This window comes from Peromyscus eremicus, chromosome 14, assembly GCF_949786415.1.
Source record: "Peromyscus eremicus chromosome 14, PerEre_H2_v1, whole genome shotgun sequence".
In the NCBI taxonomy this organism is placed as follows: Eukaryota; Metazoa; Chordata; class Mammalia; order Rodentia; family Cricetidae; genus Peromyscus; species Peromyscus eremicus.
The window spans coordinates 2015576-2035805 of record NC_081430.1 but is presented as its reverse complement, the minus strand read 5'-3'; the positions used below and the strand labels follow the sequence as shown (position 1 = coordinate 2035805).

General features: G+C 39.4%; 1 protein-coding gene and 1 pseudogene across 2 annotated transcripts in view; one reads left to right on the top strand and one right to left on the bottom strand.

Annotated features, from left to right (window-relative positions):
* Cog5 (component of oligomeric golgi complex 5) overlaps positions 1–20230 on the bottom strand; it is a 334097-nt gene that overhangs the window by 123189 nt on the left and 190678 nt on the right. For both annotated transcript variants that reach the window (XR_009382819.1, XM_059279446.1), the window contains exons 9-10: positions 19119–19231; positions 18771–18848 (exon numbers count right to left, since the gene is read on the bottom strand). Coding sequence is in view for 1 of the 2 variants with exons in the window: in XM_059279446.1 (XP_059135429.1) it covers positions 18771–18848; positions 19119–19231 (191 nt within the window). In the remaining variant the exon portion in view is untranslated. The remainder of the gene's footprint in view (positions 1–18770; positions 18849–19118; positions 19232–20230) is intronic.
* On the top strand, positions 8344–8913 carry LOC131924207 (protein FAM136A-like; annotated as a pseudogene).

The following is a 20230-nucleotide window of genomic DNA, read 5'->3' as shown; positions in this document are numbered from 1 at the left end:
TCAAAATCAGAGACACCTTACACCCATTAGTGTGGCCACTATCCAAACAAGGTAAAGAGGTCTGTAATTTCAGCACCTTCTTGGAGCCAGGAAGATCAGGAGTTCAGAGTCATCCTCACACACCTTGGGTGTTCTAGGCCCACATGGCTACATGTGACAAACAGAAATCGAAAGCAAAAACAGCAAAGTCAAATATAACAAGTTTTAGCAAGGATTTTCAGAAAACAGAGCTCATGTGCACTGTTGAGAGGAAAGTAAAATGTAGGCATTACATATAACATTAGACCTTCTCAAGTGAAGAGGGCTGTGGAGATGGCTCTGTGGGTAAAAGTTCTCTTCACATAAACATGAGGACCTGAGATTGCAAAAACCACATAAAAGCAGGGTGTGGCAGTGCACACTGGTAATGCCAGTGCTTCTTATGGCAAGAAGGGAGGCAGGTGTGGTTAGAATTCCCAGATCCTTGTGTTATGCTTTTGCCCCACTCCCACCAAGATGTTAAAATAGAATTGCCACATGACTTACTAATCCTCCTTCTGACTACTTATCTGAAAGAGATTTTACATACCAACAGAATTCATTGCACCATTACTCACAGAAGCCCAGTGAAAGCAACCTACAAAATCCCAATCATTAGCAGATAAGTGCTCAGTGCAGAAGAGGGAGGACTGAAAGACAAGTCCTACCAAGGCCGTTTGATAAAGCCTTAAGGAACTATCTCCACCTAATATTATATAAAATACACATAAGTGTGTACATACACGCATACTTCAAAGGAAGTTAAGTCACTCGGACTGACAATGCTCCCCACAAGAATCACAAAACTCCAGTACCAAGCATGAGAAATCTCCTTTCAAATAGTTGGTCAGAGTAACCAAGTAAATCCCAAACGATATTGATTATCAATGTAGCCCTCAGTTGTCTCTCAGGGGTTGAGGATGAGCCCCCATCACTGGAAACATTGCACACTTAGGACACAGGACTCAGATTATTCAGGCTGGATCTGACCTGAAAGCCGCCTCCTTGCAGTCTAGCTTCCATGGTTCCAGAAAATATTGTGTAAGCTGCCAATGGACGTAAGCAATCAAACAGCACTACACAGCTGCAGCACCTATGAACCACAGTAATCACCAGCATGGTAAGATATACATAAAGGTGTGGTAAGTGGGTATTCCCGTCAGTGACAACCAACAATGATCTAACTAGACTTAAGGTCCACTCAAAAATAGGAAAATCTGCCTGGTACTGGAAACCTAGCCAGCTTCCCAGAGCTAATGAGATCATGGACCTTAGAAAATAATCTACTACCACCACATTTCTAGACCAGCATAATTCCTTAATATGCTCTACATCTTACCTTTATACCCACAGGTAGGTTTTTAAAAAACCTCTCTTTGCTGTAGGTGGTGGCCCATGCCTTTCACCCCAGCACTTGCACTTGGGAGACAGAGGCAGACAGATCCCCATGAGTTTAGGGCCAGCCTGGTTTACAGAGTGAGTTCTACAACAACCAGGGCTACACAGAGAAACTTTGTCTCAAAAAACAAACAAATGAACAAACAAATAAACAAACAAGCCTCTCCATAGAAAATGGAGACCATCACAGAAAACCACAATGAAACAAAATGCAGAGATCAACAGATCATGGAGAATCTACCTCCAACAGATACAACTATATCACAACTCCTGTATCTAAAGGTCAAGGATCATCTTATCTTCAGAGACTTTAAGAGTTAGACTACCAGTAAATCTGCTGTGAGCCAGTCTCCCCTGGAAATGGCTCCATAAACAATGAAATATTATCAATACCATAAAAATTAAATCCTAATTTAAATGCTAGAAGTTGAAAAAAATGATCAATGAAAAATACTCATTTGTAGTTTCATACTTATGCACACTTGCATTTTTGTTATTATTTGCTTCTTGCTTTAATACTAATGGCTTTGCATTTATGCATACTAAAATTACATATAAGAAAAAGGGAAATCAGAGTTGATTTCTTACACACTATACAATGACAAATCTATTCAAATTCCTAAGATTTCATGTATTTATGTAAACAAGACTGGACTAATGGCAGTATCAATGGACATGTACTTATTGTACAAGCATGAGGACCTGGGTGTGGATTCTGGGCACAGTGGCATGCATGTGCAGCTTCAGCACAGGAGGCAGAGAAACTCAGATCCTGGGTATTGGTGGCAAGCAAGTCTAGCCAAAATACCTACCTCTGAATTCAGTGAAAGACTGTCTCCCAAAACAGGTGGGAAGTGATAAATAAACACCGGAGATTGACCTCTGGCCTCCACATCTGCATGCACACATGTACACACATCAAGTATTTACAGGGAATGGTGGTGCATGCCTGCGACCCCAGCACCCAGGAGGCTGAGGCATTTGAAGCCAGTCTGGGCTACACAGTAAGATCAAAATACAAATCAAACAAATAAAAACAAGAAAATATTTTATGATGAGTTTCTATAAATTTTAAAATAATAACCCTATATATTAAGCTTTGTTTCTTTTTTATGCAGTAAGTCAAACGTAGATATAAGTATATTCCCTTCTTGGAGACATTGAAGCATTAATAGATTTCTTAATAGTAAATGATCCTCACATCGATGACAGGATCCTACTGCCTATTCTAGAATAGAATATATATTGCTATTTTCACATGTTATCGAACCTCAGAGGACAGTATGGCCCCTGTATACACCATGACTTCAGCCCAAAGACAGTGAGTTCAAATTTCTGACCAATCAAGAAAGGCAAGAATAAATTTTCTTTTTTTGATTCTTTTGAGACGGGGATTCATGATGTAAACTACACTGTCCTTGAGTTCACCACAGTTCCTCTACCTCAGGCTCCAGAGTGCTGTCACTGCAGGCATGTGTCACCAGGTCTGCTCTGAACATACTATAAAAATCAACTTTCTTTGATAGCTGAAAATTTATATTTACATTCTTAAAAGTAATCCAACTTTGCCTTTTTGAGGTATGTATGAGGCAGGATGCAGATGTTTATTTTCAAAGTACAGTTACATGTTTCCCAATGTGAGCTACTTTTCTTGTTAGGTGAAAAAAAGAAATGGTTCAAAACATATTTTGAGGGGAAACTTTTCACAGACTGAGAAATTTTCTCTCTGTAGATAATCTGAAGAAATTTTACATGTTAAAGTGAATAGTAAAATATTCAACATTGGGTAACTGGAAAAATGTGAGTAAAATTAGTATTTTAACTAATAAGTTAATTATATTTTCTGGGAAAATTCCGTTTCATTTTACATCTCAGATTTTTGAAATTGTCTCTACTCTACAGATTATTTAATTTCACTCCTTCTACATTGTTTGCTTTTAGATGTGATCTTAAAATATGATACTGAAATTCTATTTTTACAGCTTTGCCTTTTGCTAAGAAACCATTGCAGGAGCATGTTGGGGCAGCAGGCTGCTATGGCATTCATCATCGCCTTTCATGCTTCCTTCCATGCCCTTGTTTGCTGCATTTGTTACTTGGGATCTTTTTGTCTGCTTTCATCTCCTTCATGTGTTGAGCACTACAGATCTGAAGTCCACCAAAGACTCCATTTGGGCCTTTGTTTCCCACAAAAGAGTTTTAATCTTATATGATCTCATAATCTCATTTTTCTGAAGCAAAAATGACGATACATCTTCTGAGGCTACTGTTAAATAAATCAATTCATAATTCTAAACTTCAGGAATTGATAAATTAAATAAAAATCAACATAAAGATTTTAGCACACTACAGTTATTTCCTCAATAAGTGCTAATGCAGGGAAAGCTTTTAGGTCATCTCAAGCAACCACCATCTGTTCGTGTATTAATAGAATGAAGAATTCTTCCATGCAATATACTGAATTATAGACCCTTAAGTGAGAAAACCTTGACTACAGAGTAAGGAAAAGTTGCTCTATTTTGAGTGCATGGATTCATCATTCTGACATTTGTGTTCCACACGTGAGCTAGAGGTGTAACAATGGGTTCCTTTTCTTATAAAGTCAGAATCTCTTGGTTTTGACCCGAAGACAAGATTGAATCCACCACATTGATATGGAAAAGAAGAGTAAAAAACATTGGAAAGAGACAGATGAAAAACACCAGTGAATATATTTGGGAGAGGAAGGAAAGGATGTCAAGAAAGGCAAGGGCAAGATCCAGAGTTACCTTTCATCCCAAGAGACACTAGTCAGCCACTCCAGAGGCTTCACAAGAAAATATCATCATGATCTAGATTTTAGTTTAGGAAAAACATTTTGACAATAATATGGAAGTTCAAATAATATGGATGTGTTGAGTCTACAGACGAGAACAAAAATTAGGAAGTGAACTAAAAAAAAAAAAAAAACTCTAGGTACAAGAGGAATTTTCTAAGGCCATAGTAGTAGAATAGCAAGAGCATATGTAAGTATGGTATGACTGTATGAAAAGGTAATGTATTTATGACACATTGAGGCAAGATATACTTAAGAATGACCAGAAAGATGGAGCCTGTGCAAACAAAATGGAACTCCAGAAGGAGAAGCTAGTGGGCAGAGAAAGATGAGCTCATGGAGACAATGTTTCTAGAACCTGTGGGGGAACTCAAGTGAAGATCATCTACATCAACAGATATAGTTTTATAAGATATTGATTTATATAAATAAATAAATAAAAGCCTTTTGCTTAAGAGCAAGATCCAATTAAACTGACTCGTAGGATATTTCCACGTGGACATGGCAGAACGGTTAGCATTTATGAGGTATTCCCCATACACTAAATGTGGCGTGAGAAAAGAGATACACAGGGAACATTTCATATAGGAACTACAACAGATAGGTTCAGAAGAACTAAGACAGAAGTAGATTTGCCTACCCTGCACAAAATTTTTCAGCTCCAGCTATCACTGATGGACTTGCAGAACTTTTATCCACTATCACTGTATGCCACACAACACTGATTCTGACCAAGGAGCTCAGTTCATAGCCAGAGAAATCATGGGCCCACGCTCGTTGACACTACTGATCTTACCATGCTCCTCTCCATCCTGAAGCAGCTGGCCTGATAGAATGGTGGAATGGCCTTTTGCTTTGTTTGTTTGTTTTGTTTTGGCTTTTTGAAACAGGGTTTCTCTGTGTAGTTTTGGTGCCTATCCTGGATCTCACTCTGTAGACCAGGCTGGCCTCAAACTCACAGAGATCCATCTGGCTCTGCCTTCCAAGTGCTGGGATTAAAGGTGTGTGCCACTGCCGCCAGGCAGAACGGCCTTTTGAAGGCACAGTAATAGCACTAATTACATGACAGTAGCCTAAAGGGCTGGGGCAGGGTGTTCCAGAAGGTGGTACATGCTTTGAAACAGCATCTAATATAAAGTTCAGTTTCTCTCAATAGTTGGGATTCACCAGCTCATGAATCAAGGGGGGGGGGGGAATGGTTTCTTTCACACACTGTCACCCATAGTGACAAACTAGGACAATTTTTGCTTCCTGTCCCTACAACCTTAAGTTCTACTGGCCTAGGAGTTCGGGCAGTGGAGCACTCCTGCCACAGGCAAAACAAACATTCCATTGAACTGGAAACTTGAGACTTGCTACTTTGGCCTTCTGATGCCCTTAATCCAACAGGTAAAGAAAGGATTAACAGTGTTAGGAAGAATGATTGATTGAGACTGACAGGGAGAATTTGGATTGCTTCTGCATGGTGCAGGAGAACTTTTAGGGTGTCTCTTGTTACTATGTCTTGTGATTAAAAGTCAATTGGAAACTACTATAAACCAATCCAAACAGAATGACAAAGGGCACAGACCCTTCAGGAATAAAAGTATGGTTCACTCCTCCAGAAAAAAAAACCAAGGCCCACTAAGGTGTTAGTTTAAGGTAGAAGAAATATAGAATAGGTAGTAGAGGAAAATAGTTAAAAATACCAGCTAAGGCCAGTTGCAGAAATAAGGACTGTATGTGATATGAGTACTTTTGCCCTATTTTGTTAAGAATATGTTTGTGCATATATAAACATATATTAAGCAGATATTATATGTTTTCTTTATCATAAACCACTGATTGAGATAGTATCAGTGGTTACCATATTTAAATTAGGAGACATTAAAAGACCAAGCATCCTCAAGGGGCATTGACACCTATTCTAAAATAAATAATCCATTTGTGGTTGCACATAAGATCGTTATATCATGCTAGAAGAATTCTGGCCTGGGGCTGGTAAGGTGGCTCAGAGGTTAACAGCAGTGGCTGCTCTTCCAGAGGTTCAATTCCCAGCAACCACATGGTGGCTTGCAACCATCAATAATGAGATCTGGTGCCCTGTTCTGGCCTGCAGGCAACATGCAGGAGGAATACTGTATACAAAATAAATAAATAAATCTTTAAAAAAATCTGTATTAAAAAAAATAATTCTGGCCTGGCTATTATTTTCATTTAGAAATTAAGTATGATATAAGGAGATGTGATTGCATGTCAGGTCGACAAAGGGTGAACCTGTGAGAGCTAACATTGGCTGTCAATGTGACTACATTTGTAATCAACCAAAACTTAAGCAGCAAAGCACACCTATTAGAGATTCTCTTGATTGGATCACTTGAGGTATGAAGATCTACCCTAAATCTGGGCCACATCTGCTGGTGGGAGGCCACAAAAAAAGAGCATGGGAGAAGAAAGCTTTTGCTTTTTCCATGTTTGCCCTTACTCTTGCTGGTAAGTTGATTTACCCTACTGCTGAGGCATTCCTTTGCTAGTATTAGAACTTACTTCTTCAGAATTCTAATGTAGACTGAAGATCAGCAGCTTTCTAGGAACTCTCCAGAATTCCAGCAACAGATTGGAACTGCTGAGACATCCAGTCCTGGGACCGAACAACTACTAGCTTCCTTGCTTTTCCATCAGGAGACAGCCATTATTAAGCTACCTGGACCACAGACTATAAGCCACTCTAACACATCCCTTTCTAATACATATACATTCATTTGATCAGTTCTGTTCCTTTACAGAACCCTAACACACCAGGTTTGGGAGTTTTTAGTTTTCAGATATAAACATTGAGAAAGAGGGGAAAGGAAAAGCTATTATTAGAAGAGACTGAAGAGAAAGTAAGTGCCTATCAGAACTGTGGAATATTCCTTTACACTGTGTGAATATATGTTGCTGTGATTGGCTTAATAAAGGAGCTGACTCCCGGAGCCCCCAGGTGGAGCTCCGGGAGTCCAATCAGCGAGAGAGAGGAGGGATTGTATGAGTGAGAGATACTGAGACCATGATTGGAAAAAGCACAGGGACAAATAGCCAAACTAGTGGAAACTCATGAACTGTGAACCAATGGCTGAGGAGCCCCCATGGAACTAGACCAGGCCCTCTGGATAAGTGAGACAGTTGATTAGCTTGAACTGTATGGGAGGCCCCCAGGCAGTGGAGCTGGGACCTGTCCTTGGTGCATGGGCTGGCTTTTTGGAGACTGGGGCCTATGCTGGGACACTTTGCTCAGCCTTGGTGTAGGGAGGAAGGGACTGGACCTGCGTTGGCTGAGTCTACCAGGCTGGGCTGACTCCCCAGGGGAGACCTTGCCTTGGAGGAGGTGGGAATGGGGGGGTGAGTTGGGGGGGAAGGCTAGGGGGCAGGAGGAGGGAGGATGGAGGAATCCCTGGCTGATATGTGAAATTAAGTGAATTATAAAATAAAAATATTAAAAAAGAAGAAGAAGAAGCTGACTGGCCAATACCTGAACAGGATAAAGTTAGGCAGGAGAGCTAAACTGAGAATGCTGGAAGGAAAAAGGGCAGAGCTAGGGAGTAGCGAGCAGATGCAGAGAGAAGCAAGATGGGAATGCCATACTGAGAAAAAGTACCAAGTCACATGGCAAAGCATAGATAAGAAATATGCGTTAATTGAAAATATAAGAGTTATCGAGTAACAAGCCTGAGCTATTGGCTGAGCATGTGTAATTAATACAAGCCTTGGTGTGTTTATTTGGAAGCTGCTGGAGGGAGAGAAACTTCTGTCAACAAGAGCAAACAGAGGAGGACCCTGGGGGTGGGGTGCGTAATGCAACCTCCTTCTGTCTTCTAGGCAAAGGTATGAAGTGAGGATGATAAGGGCCACCATTTTTTTGACTTTGACAAAGAGCTGACTGAGAAAAGGTCAGAGAGAAGCAGTGGAGCTAGGCTAAGATCAAAAGAAATGAGAATGCAAATGACTTAGGGAAAAGTCTGTGCCAGAGATCTCTGTGGAGAGACTGTGTCGGGAATGAGGAGGCCTGCAGACTTGATCAAAGACACCAAATGGATATGAATTTTAAATTAGTTCTTAATCATTTTCTGAATTCAAAGCAGAGAAATCCTGGCTTTGCAAACGTAAGACAAAGAAAAAAGTTCTCTGTGCTGAAAAATAACCTTCAGGGGTTAAGCCTCATCTCTTCTGACAAAAACAGTGTTAAAAAATAAATAAACAGGGTGCTGGCATGATACAGCACAGGGTCACTATGGTGGACGTGCAGCAACTCTGAGTGCAGGAGGCTGTGGACACTGTGGGGGAAGTGTAGAGGAGAGAGAATATCAGAAGATGCAGGGCCTCATCAAGCACTGCCTTGTGCCTCTGGCTCAAGCCCAGGCTTTGGTGACCACTCAGCTGGAAAGGTTCCAGGACCGCCTGGCCTGATGCACCATGCATTGCAATGAAAAAGCCAAAGACTCAATGGATGCAGAAAGTAAGGAGCTGCAGGTAAAGCAACAGCTGGACAGCTGTGTGGCCAAGTGTGTGGATGACCACACGCACCTCATCCCAACAATGATCAGGAAGATGAAAGAGGCTCTGTCATCCATTGGGAGATAAAGTTGTTTGCCAGTGGCCATGGGGTTGAGGGCAGGCTATTTAAAAGAAAGAATGGAAATTTAGTCTGTTAAGCAATGTTTATGAATGAGGAAAACTTGGGACATGGCAAGTTTCAGACAAATGTCACTCACCTCTGGACACAAGTTCTTTTGCATCTGGATCTTAGAAGGTGAAGTGGAAAGAAACTGGTGCTAAAATCTGTATCATAGATAGTACAGCATTGAATTCTAGATCCTAGAATTTCTTGTGCAAGTGCTTGTTCTGGCCGTAGAGATTGCCTTTGTACCAAGGGTTCAAATTCATACTAAATCCAAGCTGGCAGGTTTCTTCAACTTGCTGGTTATTTTGAGGAGAGGGGTGTCTGTTGCCAAGCTTCTGCTTACCACAGAATCACCACACAACCCGCATATGCTCTGAAACAACACCCAGTCGGCTAGTAATTTAGAGGGAGGAAAAGGTTTCCTTTCCAGATCTTTTCTGTTTGGTTTTGTCTTATATGCAAGGGCACAAAGTGGATTTAAGACACAGAAGGGAAAGTAATTTGAATAGTTTCTAAATGTTTCTTGTATTTTCTGGCCATCAAGATGGGAAAGTCCTTTTCTTCAAATTCTGTTACTCTGGAAGCTCCTGCAGAAGCAGGGCAGTGTCACACTGTGCATGGGAAACAGCTTCCTTCACTGACTTCTGCAGCAAGGTGACATATGCCCATGAAGAGCAAAGGGGTTTGACTGTTATTCACAGACCAGTAGCTGAAAGTAAACAGTCAAATAGGAACTGCTGAGAAGTACTAGTTTGGGGAAAACCTAGATTTCACAGAATAAAAGTCCAAAGCCATTATTACTCACTCAGCCCCTGAATTCACAGAGCCTTATAGAGGTAATCCCTAGCAACAAGGAGGCCTAAAAGTAGGCAACTTGGGCCAAGGAAGGCTAGGACTGCTATAGAGCAAGACAGGCACACACCTTAAGAATGCCATTTTTGTCTAGGGCTCTGCAGTGCAGTGTTGCTGCCCCAACTTATCTTTTGGATAAGTACTACGTTGTATTTATACCAATTAATTATTTGAAACAGTGATATGCTTGTCTGTTTGCTGTCAAGCCTGTGATATATTTTCCAAGTAGTTTGGTTTCTAAATAAAGTTTCATTGTCTCCAAAAATAAAATAAAATAATATTAAAAAAATAAAGAGATTTCTCCAAACTCAAATTCTGTCTTTTGTCATCCACCTACTCAGGCTCCTAAAATATTGCTGGTCCTAGTCAGCACTCCATATCAGACAAGATGAAACTTAGAACAGTAATTTGGGCAGCTCCATTCACAGGCACACACATGCACATGTCAACACATGTGCGAAACACAAATATACACACATGTATGTAATACACATATACACACATACAGACAATAGTTAATAAAGCAAAAAGACAGGTACAGTGGAAGAAAATATTTGCTAACTAAGAATCAAATGAGGAGCCAGGCATAGTAGCACACACCTTTAATCCCAGCACTCAGGAAGCAGAGGCAGGAGGATCTATGTGAGTTCCAGGCCAGCCTGGTCTACAGAGTGAGTTCCAGGATAGCCAGGGCTACACAGTGAAACTCTGTCTCGAACCTCCCACCAAAAAAAAGAATCAAATGAGGATCTGGCATTCCAAATACCTAACTGAAAAGTTCTAATGTCTCATCTTTAATGCTTTTTTTTTGTTAAATATCCATATAATCAACTGTCAAATACATCTTCTATATCAAGATAGTGACACTCTAAGCTCTGCTGTGGCAATTAATTTCATAAAATTTTTTCAATGTATACTTCTGAGTAGGACTAGATTATAATTTTCCTTATCATCTTTGTCTGTGCTTAGTATTAAGGTGTAATAGACTCACTAAATGGGCTGGGTGGGTGGGGAGTATTCTTCTTTTTGAGGATATTAGAATGATCTCTTCCTTGAATTCTTTGTAAAATACACGTAAAGAAGTACCTGGGCTGACTGTTTTCTTGATGATAATTTAATCAACAGACTCAATTTCCTTAAAAGCTACAGGAACATGGATCATGCTTTCTAATTCTAAGAAGACACTTGAAGGGTTGTATCTATCTAGAAATGTGTCCATTTCTACTTGCATCTTGATATATTTTTATAGTCTTTAATTTTGATAAAATTTAAATTTGGAGATAATACACTAAAATAAGAAAAAAATCCATTCACTATTTGTTTGCTCAAATCAGCCACACTGACTTATCATCTTCACTCTTTTCCTCTGTTAGAGAGGAAGTAAAAGCACAGAGGAGTGGATACTTTTCACTGCGAACTGATATTGCCTGGGACTATAATACATGGAGTAGTCTGGCGACTAAAGCTAGAAACGTCTTCCTCTACCAAGGGCCTACAGCTGTTTCTGGTGGGGAAAAAGGTATTGTTAGCATCAGATGACCTTGTTTGCTACTGTGGCATAGCTATCAGCCTAATGCGAGGATTCTCTGCTCCTTGTTTGCTTGTACTGTAGTGATAAGGTCCTTAAGAATATCTCATCTCTAGACTAGCAGTAATAGAAATCATCCAACTTGTACAGATAGAGCACTTACCAATAATATTAGATTGCCTGTCTAACTGGCTTATCCTGATTGAGTTGTTTCAAAACATTAAGAAGTCACAGTCAGGTTGAATATTTTACTTACAATGTTAAGATTTCAAATTTGGGTGCCTTAAACTTTTCTAATTAGAGTCTCCAATGCTATTATTGAATCATATGCTATGTCTAAAAGGGCAAAAGAAAACACATTTTTGGCATAGTTAAAATTCTCATTAGTACTATAGCAGCTTAAAATTCTGAACATCTTCCAAATTTAGCTTAATGCATCCTACACACATGATTACAAAACTCTGAAGATAAAAATTGCTGGCTTAGAAAATGAAAGTATATCTACACCTCCATACAGCTAAACTGGCTTAATTCTGTCCATGAAAATCTACAGCCTGTTTTTCACTATGTGGTTCCTAAATAATCTGTCAATCATTTGGTAACTCACTTTACAGCCAAGTGATATTACATAGTAGTGATGATTCTACAGGGATATGACAACTCTTGCTTGGCTGAAAAATAACAAAACTGACTGAACTTCTGTTTTGTATTCTTAAGCTTTTTTTCTCAATTTTAGATTATTTTATTTTATGGGTTATGAATGTTTTGCCTTCGTGTATGTCTGTGTTTCATATGTGTGCCTGGTGCTCAGAAGAGGGTGTCCATAAGAGGGTGTCATATTCCCTGGAAGTGGAGTTACGGAAAAATGTGAGATGCCAGGTGGTGATACTCGAACCTGGGTCCTCTCAAAAAGTGGTTAAGAGTCAGTGCTCTTAACTACTGAGCCATCCTTCCACCCCCTGAACTTGAAAATCTAATGTCTAATAATCAACCTCAAATTTTTAATTATAAAGAAATTATTGATTTATTCATGGAAGCTATAGAAAATACGCTACAGAAAAAGAAAAATATCCAGAATTATACTGAAATATGAATGCTAAGTGTGAATGCATTTTTTCAAATGGTCATACCAAGGCAATACAAGTTAATTTTATGGGGCATTTATGAAATTACCAGAAGCCGAATTAGCCACTTCTGTTAAACAAGAGTTTGAAATGGCGCCAAATTCCTACTGAAATACCCACAGGCTTTACTTGCTACACTAGATATAAATGGTCTAGGATCACTTTATACGCAACCCAACTTGCTGCTCCATACACATGTGTTCTTGACAACAGGATGGACGTCTACTAAACAACCTCCCAAATAATAAAGCATAACAGAAACTACCTCTTTGGCACACTCTAACTTTAGACTATGGATACTGATACACACTGTCCTTTTCAGCACCCAGAATCAAGTATCTTTGCAAGTACCAAGTTGAAAACTAAAAGTTTATTTATTTACTAATTTTACTTTGGTTTTTCAAAACATGATTTCTCTGTGTGTAGCCCTGATTGTTTAGGAACTCACTCTGTAGATTAGGCTGGACTTGAACTCACAGAGATCCACCTGCCTCTGACTCTAGAGTGCTGGGATTAAAGGTGTGCGCCACCACTGCCTGGCAAAAACTAAAAGTTTTGAAGTAAACTCTACTGTTTCTTTTTGCCTGGTAAAAGAGTACAAATGAATTATTTGAAATGAATTCTAAGTCTCATAAGATTTGCAAGAAAAAAATACAAAAAATAAGCTTGACTATTTTTACAGCTATAAAGTTACCACATATAGGATTACTTTATTGAAATGAGATATACAATCTTGACACATTCAGAATACTGTATATTATCTTATTTAAGGAAGTATAATTAATTCTTTAAACTCCTGATATTATGCATGAATTAATACCGGCACATATGTTTTATTGTAAGTGTTAAATAAAACTGACTTCCTCATGTGCCAGGGTTCTTTATTACCTAGTTTTTGATAAGCTTATGAGCCTTAAAAACAGTGCACTTTAAGATTTTAAAAGACTGAAATAGCAATCATCATATCATACCATTGAGTCTTATTAAGTCCATTGCCTTATCATTGTTGAGCCTGGTACAACAACCTGCTCTATCTGAATCAAATCTACATTTTACTTCTCATTTCAGTGGCAGGATAACCATTTCCATTTGACAGCTAAGGCCCTGAAAGGCATAGAATCGGTTTAGACAGAGTTTAGTGCTGGGATGCCAAGGCTTAAGTTACAATCAATATATTAAATTAGCCTTCTTTTGACATTGTTTGAATTGGTATTAAGAAAGCAGACCTTACGCCAGGAGGTGGTGACACGTCTTTAATCTTAGTACTCAGGAGGCAGAGGCAGGTGGATCTCTGTGAGTTTGAGGCCAGCCTGTCTACAAAGTGAGTTCCAGGATGGCCAGGGCTACACAGAGAAACCCTGCCTTAAAACGAAACAAAACAAAAAAAGCAGACCTTAACAATTCAGCTTTCCAAAAGCTAAAAAGCTAATACTATTAGGAAAATGTTAAGTATAAAGTAGGGGGTTTTAGGAATAGAAAACAAGTATAACTAATCTGTATGGTACTCTAATGGAGTATATGGATATAAGGTAATACACATTGACATAATGAAGTATTTACATAAAGTATCTCAAGTTGGTATAGTATATGTGTCAAAACTAATGAACAAGTATGTATAGATTATTAATGTAGTAAACAACATATCAGTATATTATTGAAGTCACAGTGTACATAGGGATTTACTTCTGGCCTTAATTTCTCAGTTCCCCGGGCTCTCATAATTCATTTTTTTCTATTTAACATTGTTATAACTTAAAGCTGCTCTAAAAATTAAATATCATAAATATTTTAAGATAAAAATTTTAAATTCAAGTATCAATATTTAAAAAGTGAACAGTAACAAAAAGACAATTATAACAATTATTTGACATAGGAAATAATAAAACATTTTTGAAAAAGGAAAGAAGCTGTCAAAAAAAAAAACTATCAAATGCAGAAATTTCATTTTAGTCTCCAGTGAACTGCAAAAGCACTGGAACTACTTGGTTCCAAACTAGGAAATCTGGAAGAGATTCTCAGTTTCCCATTCATAAGCCATTATTCCTGCAGTGCTAGTCATACCATAAGGCAAAAACAACCTGAAGTATCATTTAATTGATCTTTCACTGAGTTTCTGATATAGACAATTTATAAAAAATAATAAATATGAAACTTTTTAATTCTATTTGATTCTAATGTAAAAAGAAAAATGTTTATTACTATTGATCTCCTTAGGAAAAAAAAAAGGCTTAATTATTCTAAATAGCTATCATAAAAAGCCTGTGGTTTAAGATGCCTTTTTCACTAAGAATTATTTACATTGTATTCTTTTATTTTTAAAACATACTTTCTTGCCAGGCGGTGGTGGTGCACACCTTTAATCCTAGCACTTGGAAGGCAGAGCCAGGTGGATCCCTGTGAGTTCGAGGCCAGCCTGGTCTACAGAGCGAGATCCAGGACAGGCATCAAAACTACACAGAGAAACGCTGTCTCAGGAAAAAAACAAACAAAACAAAACTGTATACACACACACACACACACACACACACACACACACACACACACACACACAAACCAGGAGCTAGAGAGATGGCTCAACGGGTAAGAAAGATGCTTGCTAGAGAAGCATGAGAACCTGAGTTCAAGTCCCCTGTACTCAGGTAAGAGAGTGGGCATGGCATCATTGTGGGTAACCCCAGCACTGGTGTTGAGACAGGAGGCCGCCAGCCTAGCTCCAGGTTCAATGAGAGACTCTGCCTCAAAGAAATAAGGTAGAGGGTGATAGAGCAGGACACCTGATGTCTTCCTCTGGTCTGCATGTGCCTGCATAAACACATGTGCATATACCACTCACACACAGAGAATCAAACACAAAAGGCTGAACTTTTAAATTAGGAAAACAGACATTATTCTAGACATAGCTAAACTTTTTATAAATTTATGTACTTAAAATTTTTCTACATATTTGGTGTAAGTCCTTGTTCAAAAACCTTATGTTAGAATTCTGCCCTCACTCCAGCGGCATGACCGTACATGTGCAGTTCAGGAGTTAAGCAAAGGGTCTTGCGTCTTATGACATCAGTGTGTGCTGGCGACGAAGTGCCTGCGGCGTGGTCACACAATCATCGCATGCGTGGTGTGGCTCTGTACCAGGAGCCCTTAAAAGCCAGATGCAGATCCCACCCTCTCTCTCTCTTCTGCTCCTTCTCCCCCCCACCCCACCATCTTTCTCTCTCTTTCCTCTCCAGGCCTGGTCCTTTTGTCCTTCCTCCCCTTCCTCCTAATAAAGCTCTCCACTACTAAGCAACCGGGTTCTGTCGTGACCGTGACCTTTCCACCAGTAACCAGTACCACCACAAGCACCGTTTATCATTCATTTCACCTTAAAAAACACAAAAACTACCAGTAAAACAAGAACACATGAAAGATACCAGAAAAAGATTTAATTTGCCAAAGCATGCAAAGATTATTATATAGGCCTCCAAATCATCCTAAGAAGCCCGAGCTTTTTACAAAGGTTCTTCTGTCCCCTCTTAACTACAAAACCAATGCTCTTCCTAAGTAGATGTGTGATTACTATTTTGTTTATGTTTTAAGATGGAATGGAAGCATGTTGGTCTCAATCCTTCCATTCCAGCCCCCCGAGTTGCTGGAACTAACCACTGTATCCAGCTGAAAATATGTGTTTACAATTATAACACAGATATACCTCAAAGAAGACATTTTTAAAAACTACATTAAATATGGGGAAACATGGGTGCTGTCTTTTAAACAAATGGTGAATATTTTGCATTTAAGAATTTTATTTTGGTAGGCAGTGGTGGTACATGCCTTTAAGCCCAGCACTTGGGAGGCAGAGCCAGGTGGATCTCTGTAGTTCAAGTCCAGCCTGGTCTACAGAGTGAGTTGCAGGACACAGAGAAACTCTGTCTTGGCAAAAAAACAAAAAACCGAACAAACAACAACAACAAAATCTGAATATAAATGAGAGAATAAAATGAAGCATATTTTAAAGTATATTAAAAGGGGATCTTTTCATAGTTAATGACATAAAAACATTAAAAATATGGCCTGTACAAACTGCCAGTGTTCATTTACTACAATTTATTGCTGATAAGAATGATTTATTTTTATGTAAAAGTTTTCCTAAATGTAATAAAATTACAAACATATCTCTTTAATAGAACTATTTTTAATTTTTTTAATTAAATTTCTTCATTTATTTTACATACCAACCAGTTTCCCCTCCCTCCTCTCCTCCTGTTCCCTCCTCCTATCTATCCCCACCCCAAATCTACTCCTCCTTTCAGAAAGGGGCAGGCCTCCCATGGTCGTCAACAAAGCATGTCATATAAAGTTGAGGCAGGACCAAGCTCCTCCTCCCGCATCAAGGCTTGCCAAGGCATCCCAGCATGGGGAATAGGTTCCCAAACGCCAGATCATGAGCCAGGGACAGGTCCTGATCCCACTGTTAACTGCCCCACAAATAGGTCAATCTACACAACTGTCACACCCATGCAAAGGGCTTAGATTGGTCCCATGTAGGCTCCCTAGCTAGGTCTCCCTAGCTCAGGTCAACTGTCTCTGTGGGTTCCCCTGTAATGACCTTGACCTCCCTGGCTTGTAAAGTCCCTCCTCCCTCTTTTCAACTGGACTCCCTGAGCTCGGCCCAGTGCTTGGCTGTGGTAACAAGGAGGACCCAAAGAGGGACACATGGATTTCCCTGGGAAGGGGAAATAGATGAGATCTCCTGGGTAAACTGGGGCAGAGGAGAGGGAGGGGAGAGATGGGAACATGAGGGATCAGGTTGGGGGAGAGCAATGAAAGAGATATCTTGATTAGGGGCCCATTTTGGGGTTAGGGAGAAACCTGGTGCCAGGGAAACTCCCAGGAATCCACAAGGATGACCCCAGCTAAGACTCCCAGAGGACCCAGGTCCAACTCGCCACACCACATGGCAACTTAGAATTGGCTATAACTGCAGAGGATCTGACGCTTTCTTCTGACCTCTGCATGAACGCAAACCCATACACTTAAAATATTTTTTAAAAAACACTTGAATTGCTTAATGTTGCATACATAATATTAAAATACAAAACAGAATTTTAAACATAGGGTATCAGATAGTAAAAATATAACAGGCCACTTCTTATAAAGATAAGGTAAATCAACGTGAGTGGAAAGACCAGAGCAAATGAGCATACTGCATGTAAAGTTGCTTGTAAAATGTAAAGGTCCAATACTTTGACCTCATGGCCTAGTAAATGCAAAAAATAACTAGTGGTTGCAAACTGACAAAGCTGCATCTTCCACATGTGAAAGCAAGTAGGAAGCAGGGTGACGTCAGAGCCAGTACGCCTCTTACTGCTGGATGGAAAAGCAGCAGCAGGTAGGTGTGAGCAACCTTGGAAGGTTGATCCATGGATGGAGTCTGGAGACTTGGATCTTGAAAGGAAAATTATGATTCTTTAGCTGATAAAAGTTGTTCCTTTAGCTAAACTATACAATGTTGCTATTTACAGAGCTCTCATTTGGTGCTCTGAAGTCCTAGACTTTTGATACACTGACCCTTTATCAATAAATAAAAACCCTGGACCAGCAGCATCATGGAGGGCTTTGTTGGAGATAGCAATTGATGTCCTCATACCAAATCCTTTTACTGACTTTGCTTCATATGAGTATAGTACATCACTGGCATCAGTCGAACTACAGGCTGGGACCTGAGACTCTAATTCAATCACCCAAATGAAGGCAATCTTGGAGGTGCTCATCATAGTATATAAAATACTGTAATGTATGAAGTTACAAGTAAAACTACTTAAGCCATGATAATGAAAACACACTAATTTTTTTCTTTAGCACATTCAGGGTTAGGCTTTAATAATAAATAGGATTATAATTCCTTTTCCTATTAACATTTATAAAAGCACTTCACAATTAATGACTAGGACATAGAATCAGATATTCCCTGCCTTGGAAGGAGTCCTAATGGCCCACGAAGCTAGCAGGTTAGTAAAGGACAAAAGGGAGATTTCACAACATGAAAAGTGAACACAGCAAAGAGAATTATGGGCAAACTAATAATGGAATGGGTTCTGTGGCCTTAAGTGAGTATGTTATCATGACTACTGTTTAAATTTCTTCTACACCAACATATTTCACATTACTTTCTAGTGGAAAGTTTGAAAATGTTACAAGCCATCACTTACACGACAGAAATGGGAAGAGTGCAGTGCACATCAGAAATTAGACCAGACCCCTGCTGACATTGACCTTGCAGGAGAAACTAACAGGTGTCAATAAATACATTGCCTTTGATATACAGTTACCCTGTATGGCAGTGACCCAGATAATGCTTGCTGGTATCTTCCTACTTTCTGCATGAGCAAGATACAAAATATTCTTCTTTAGACATACCTTAACTATTTCTTCAATAAAACAAATGTGAGAAACAGGATCTCTCTTCTTGGTTAATACTTTTTGTAGATGCTGTACCTAAAGGTGGGGAAGGACAGAGAGGAAAGTATATTTATCTGGGTATGTCCAAGGGAAACCAAGGCGACACTTATGAACTGGAAAAATCAAGGTATATCTCAGAAATAGTATTACTGCTAGCACAAGGGACAAGCAGACAAGGAGAGGAAAGTGCCACGTTTCAGCCTTTGCTCACACTACCATCAGTCAGCAGAGGTGCTGGAGTATCAGGGATGACAAGATATAAAGTCACAGGATTATAAAGCTCTTCCTATCTTTTGAAATATTTACCTGTCCACAAGCAGCACAGATATGGTCCATAAGTTTTTCCATGTTAGTCCAGAGGGAAGCACGAAAAGCTGCTGTGTTTCCTGGAGTTGGCATGGTAGCTCGCCCAGGGCCTCCTGGTGAAGAGTAGCAGAGAAATGGGGAAAATGAAAGTCCTCAGATACAACAAAAGTACAGAGAAGACAAAAACCAAGAGGTCTCCTCTCTTACAAATAGCTTCTTATGCACAATGTAAAAAGAATCTTCGTGTGTAGTCAGAAAAGTAAATATCACACAATCACCTGAGTGGGGCTATAAAAACAAATAAAAGTTAATGAAAACCGTTTCCTTAAAAGGGAAAGAGGGCCGAGTGGTGGTGACGCACACCTTTAATTCCAACACTCAGGAGGCAGAGGTAGGCAGATCTCTGTGAGTTCAAGGCCAGCCTAGGCTACAGAGTGAGTTCCAGGACAGCCAGGGCTACACAGAGAAACCCTGTCTCAAAAAAACACAAAAAAGAAAGAAAGAGGGTGAAGAGTCATGAAACAAAGTGAAATGTTTTACATATTCAAATTAAGTTTACAAGAATGACAAAGATAAGCCCCCAAACTGAATTCAAGTAATACAGAATCAATGGAATTATCTGTGTATCAAATTAACAACACAACCACGGGGGAGCCAGTTAATTCAAATAATTTAAAATCACAGAACACTTACTTTAGTAGGATCTATGCTATGGGCAAAAAGAACTTCAAGGAAATTATGAATGTAACAGGTTTGCTGTGTGTGCAGTTTGGATGTAACAGATCTGCTAATTCAGGTATATTTTCAAAAGCAGCAACCATGTTCTCACTACAAACAGAGTAACGGCGAACAATGCAGTAGAAATTAAAGGTATATCCCCAAGCCTGTGTACCGGAAGAGCAGAGTGATAATGACCCCTCAAAAATGATAAGCATACCTAGCATCCAAGTTTTTATTTCTACAACCATCCTTCCCCAACCCAACCAATCAAACCAGCGCTCCTTGATAAAAACCAGGTTTCACTACTAGAATATAAAAATACAATGTAAAATCAGTTGTCAATTGTGCAAAACGTTCAGAGAAAATGGATATTTATCAAAACAACAACAATA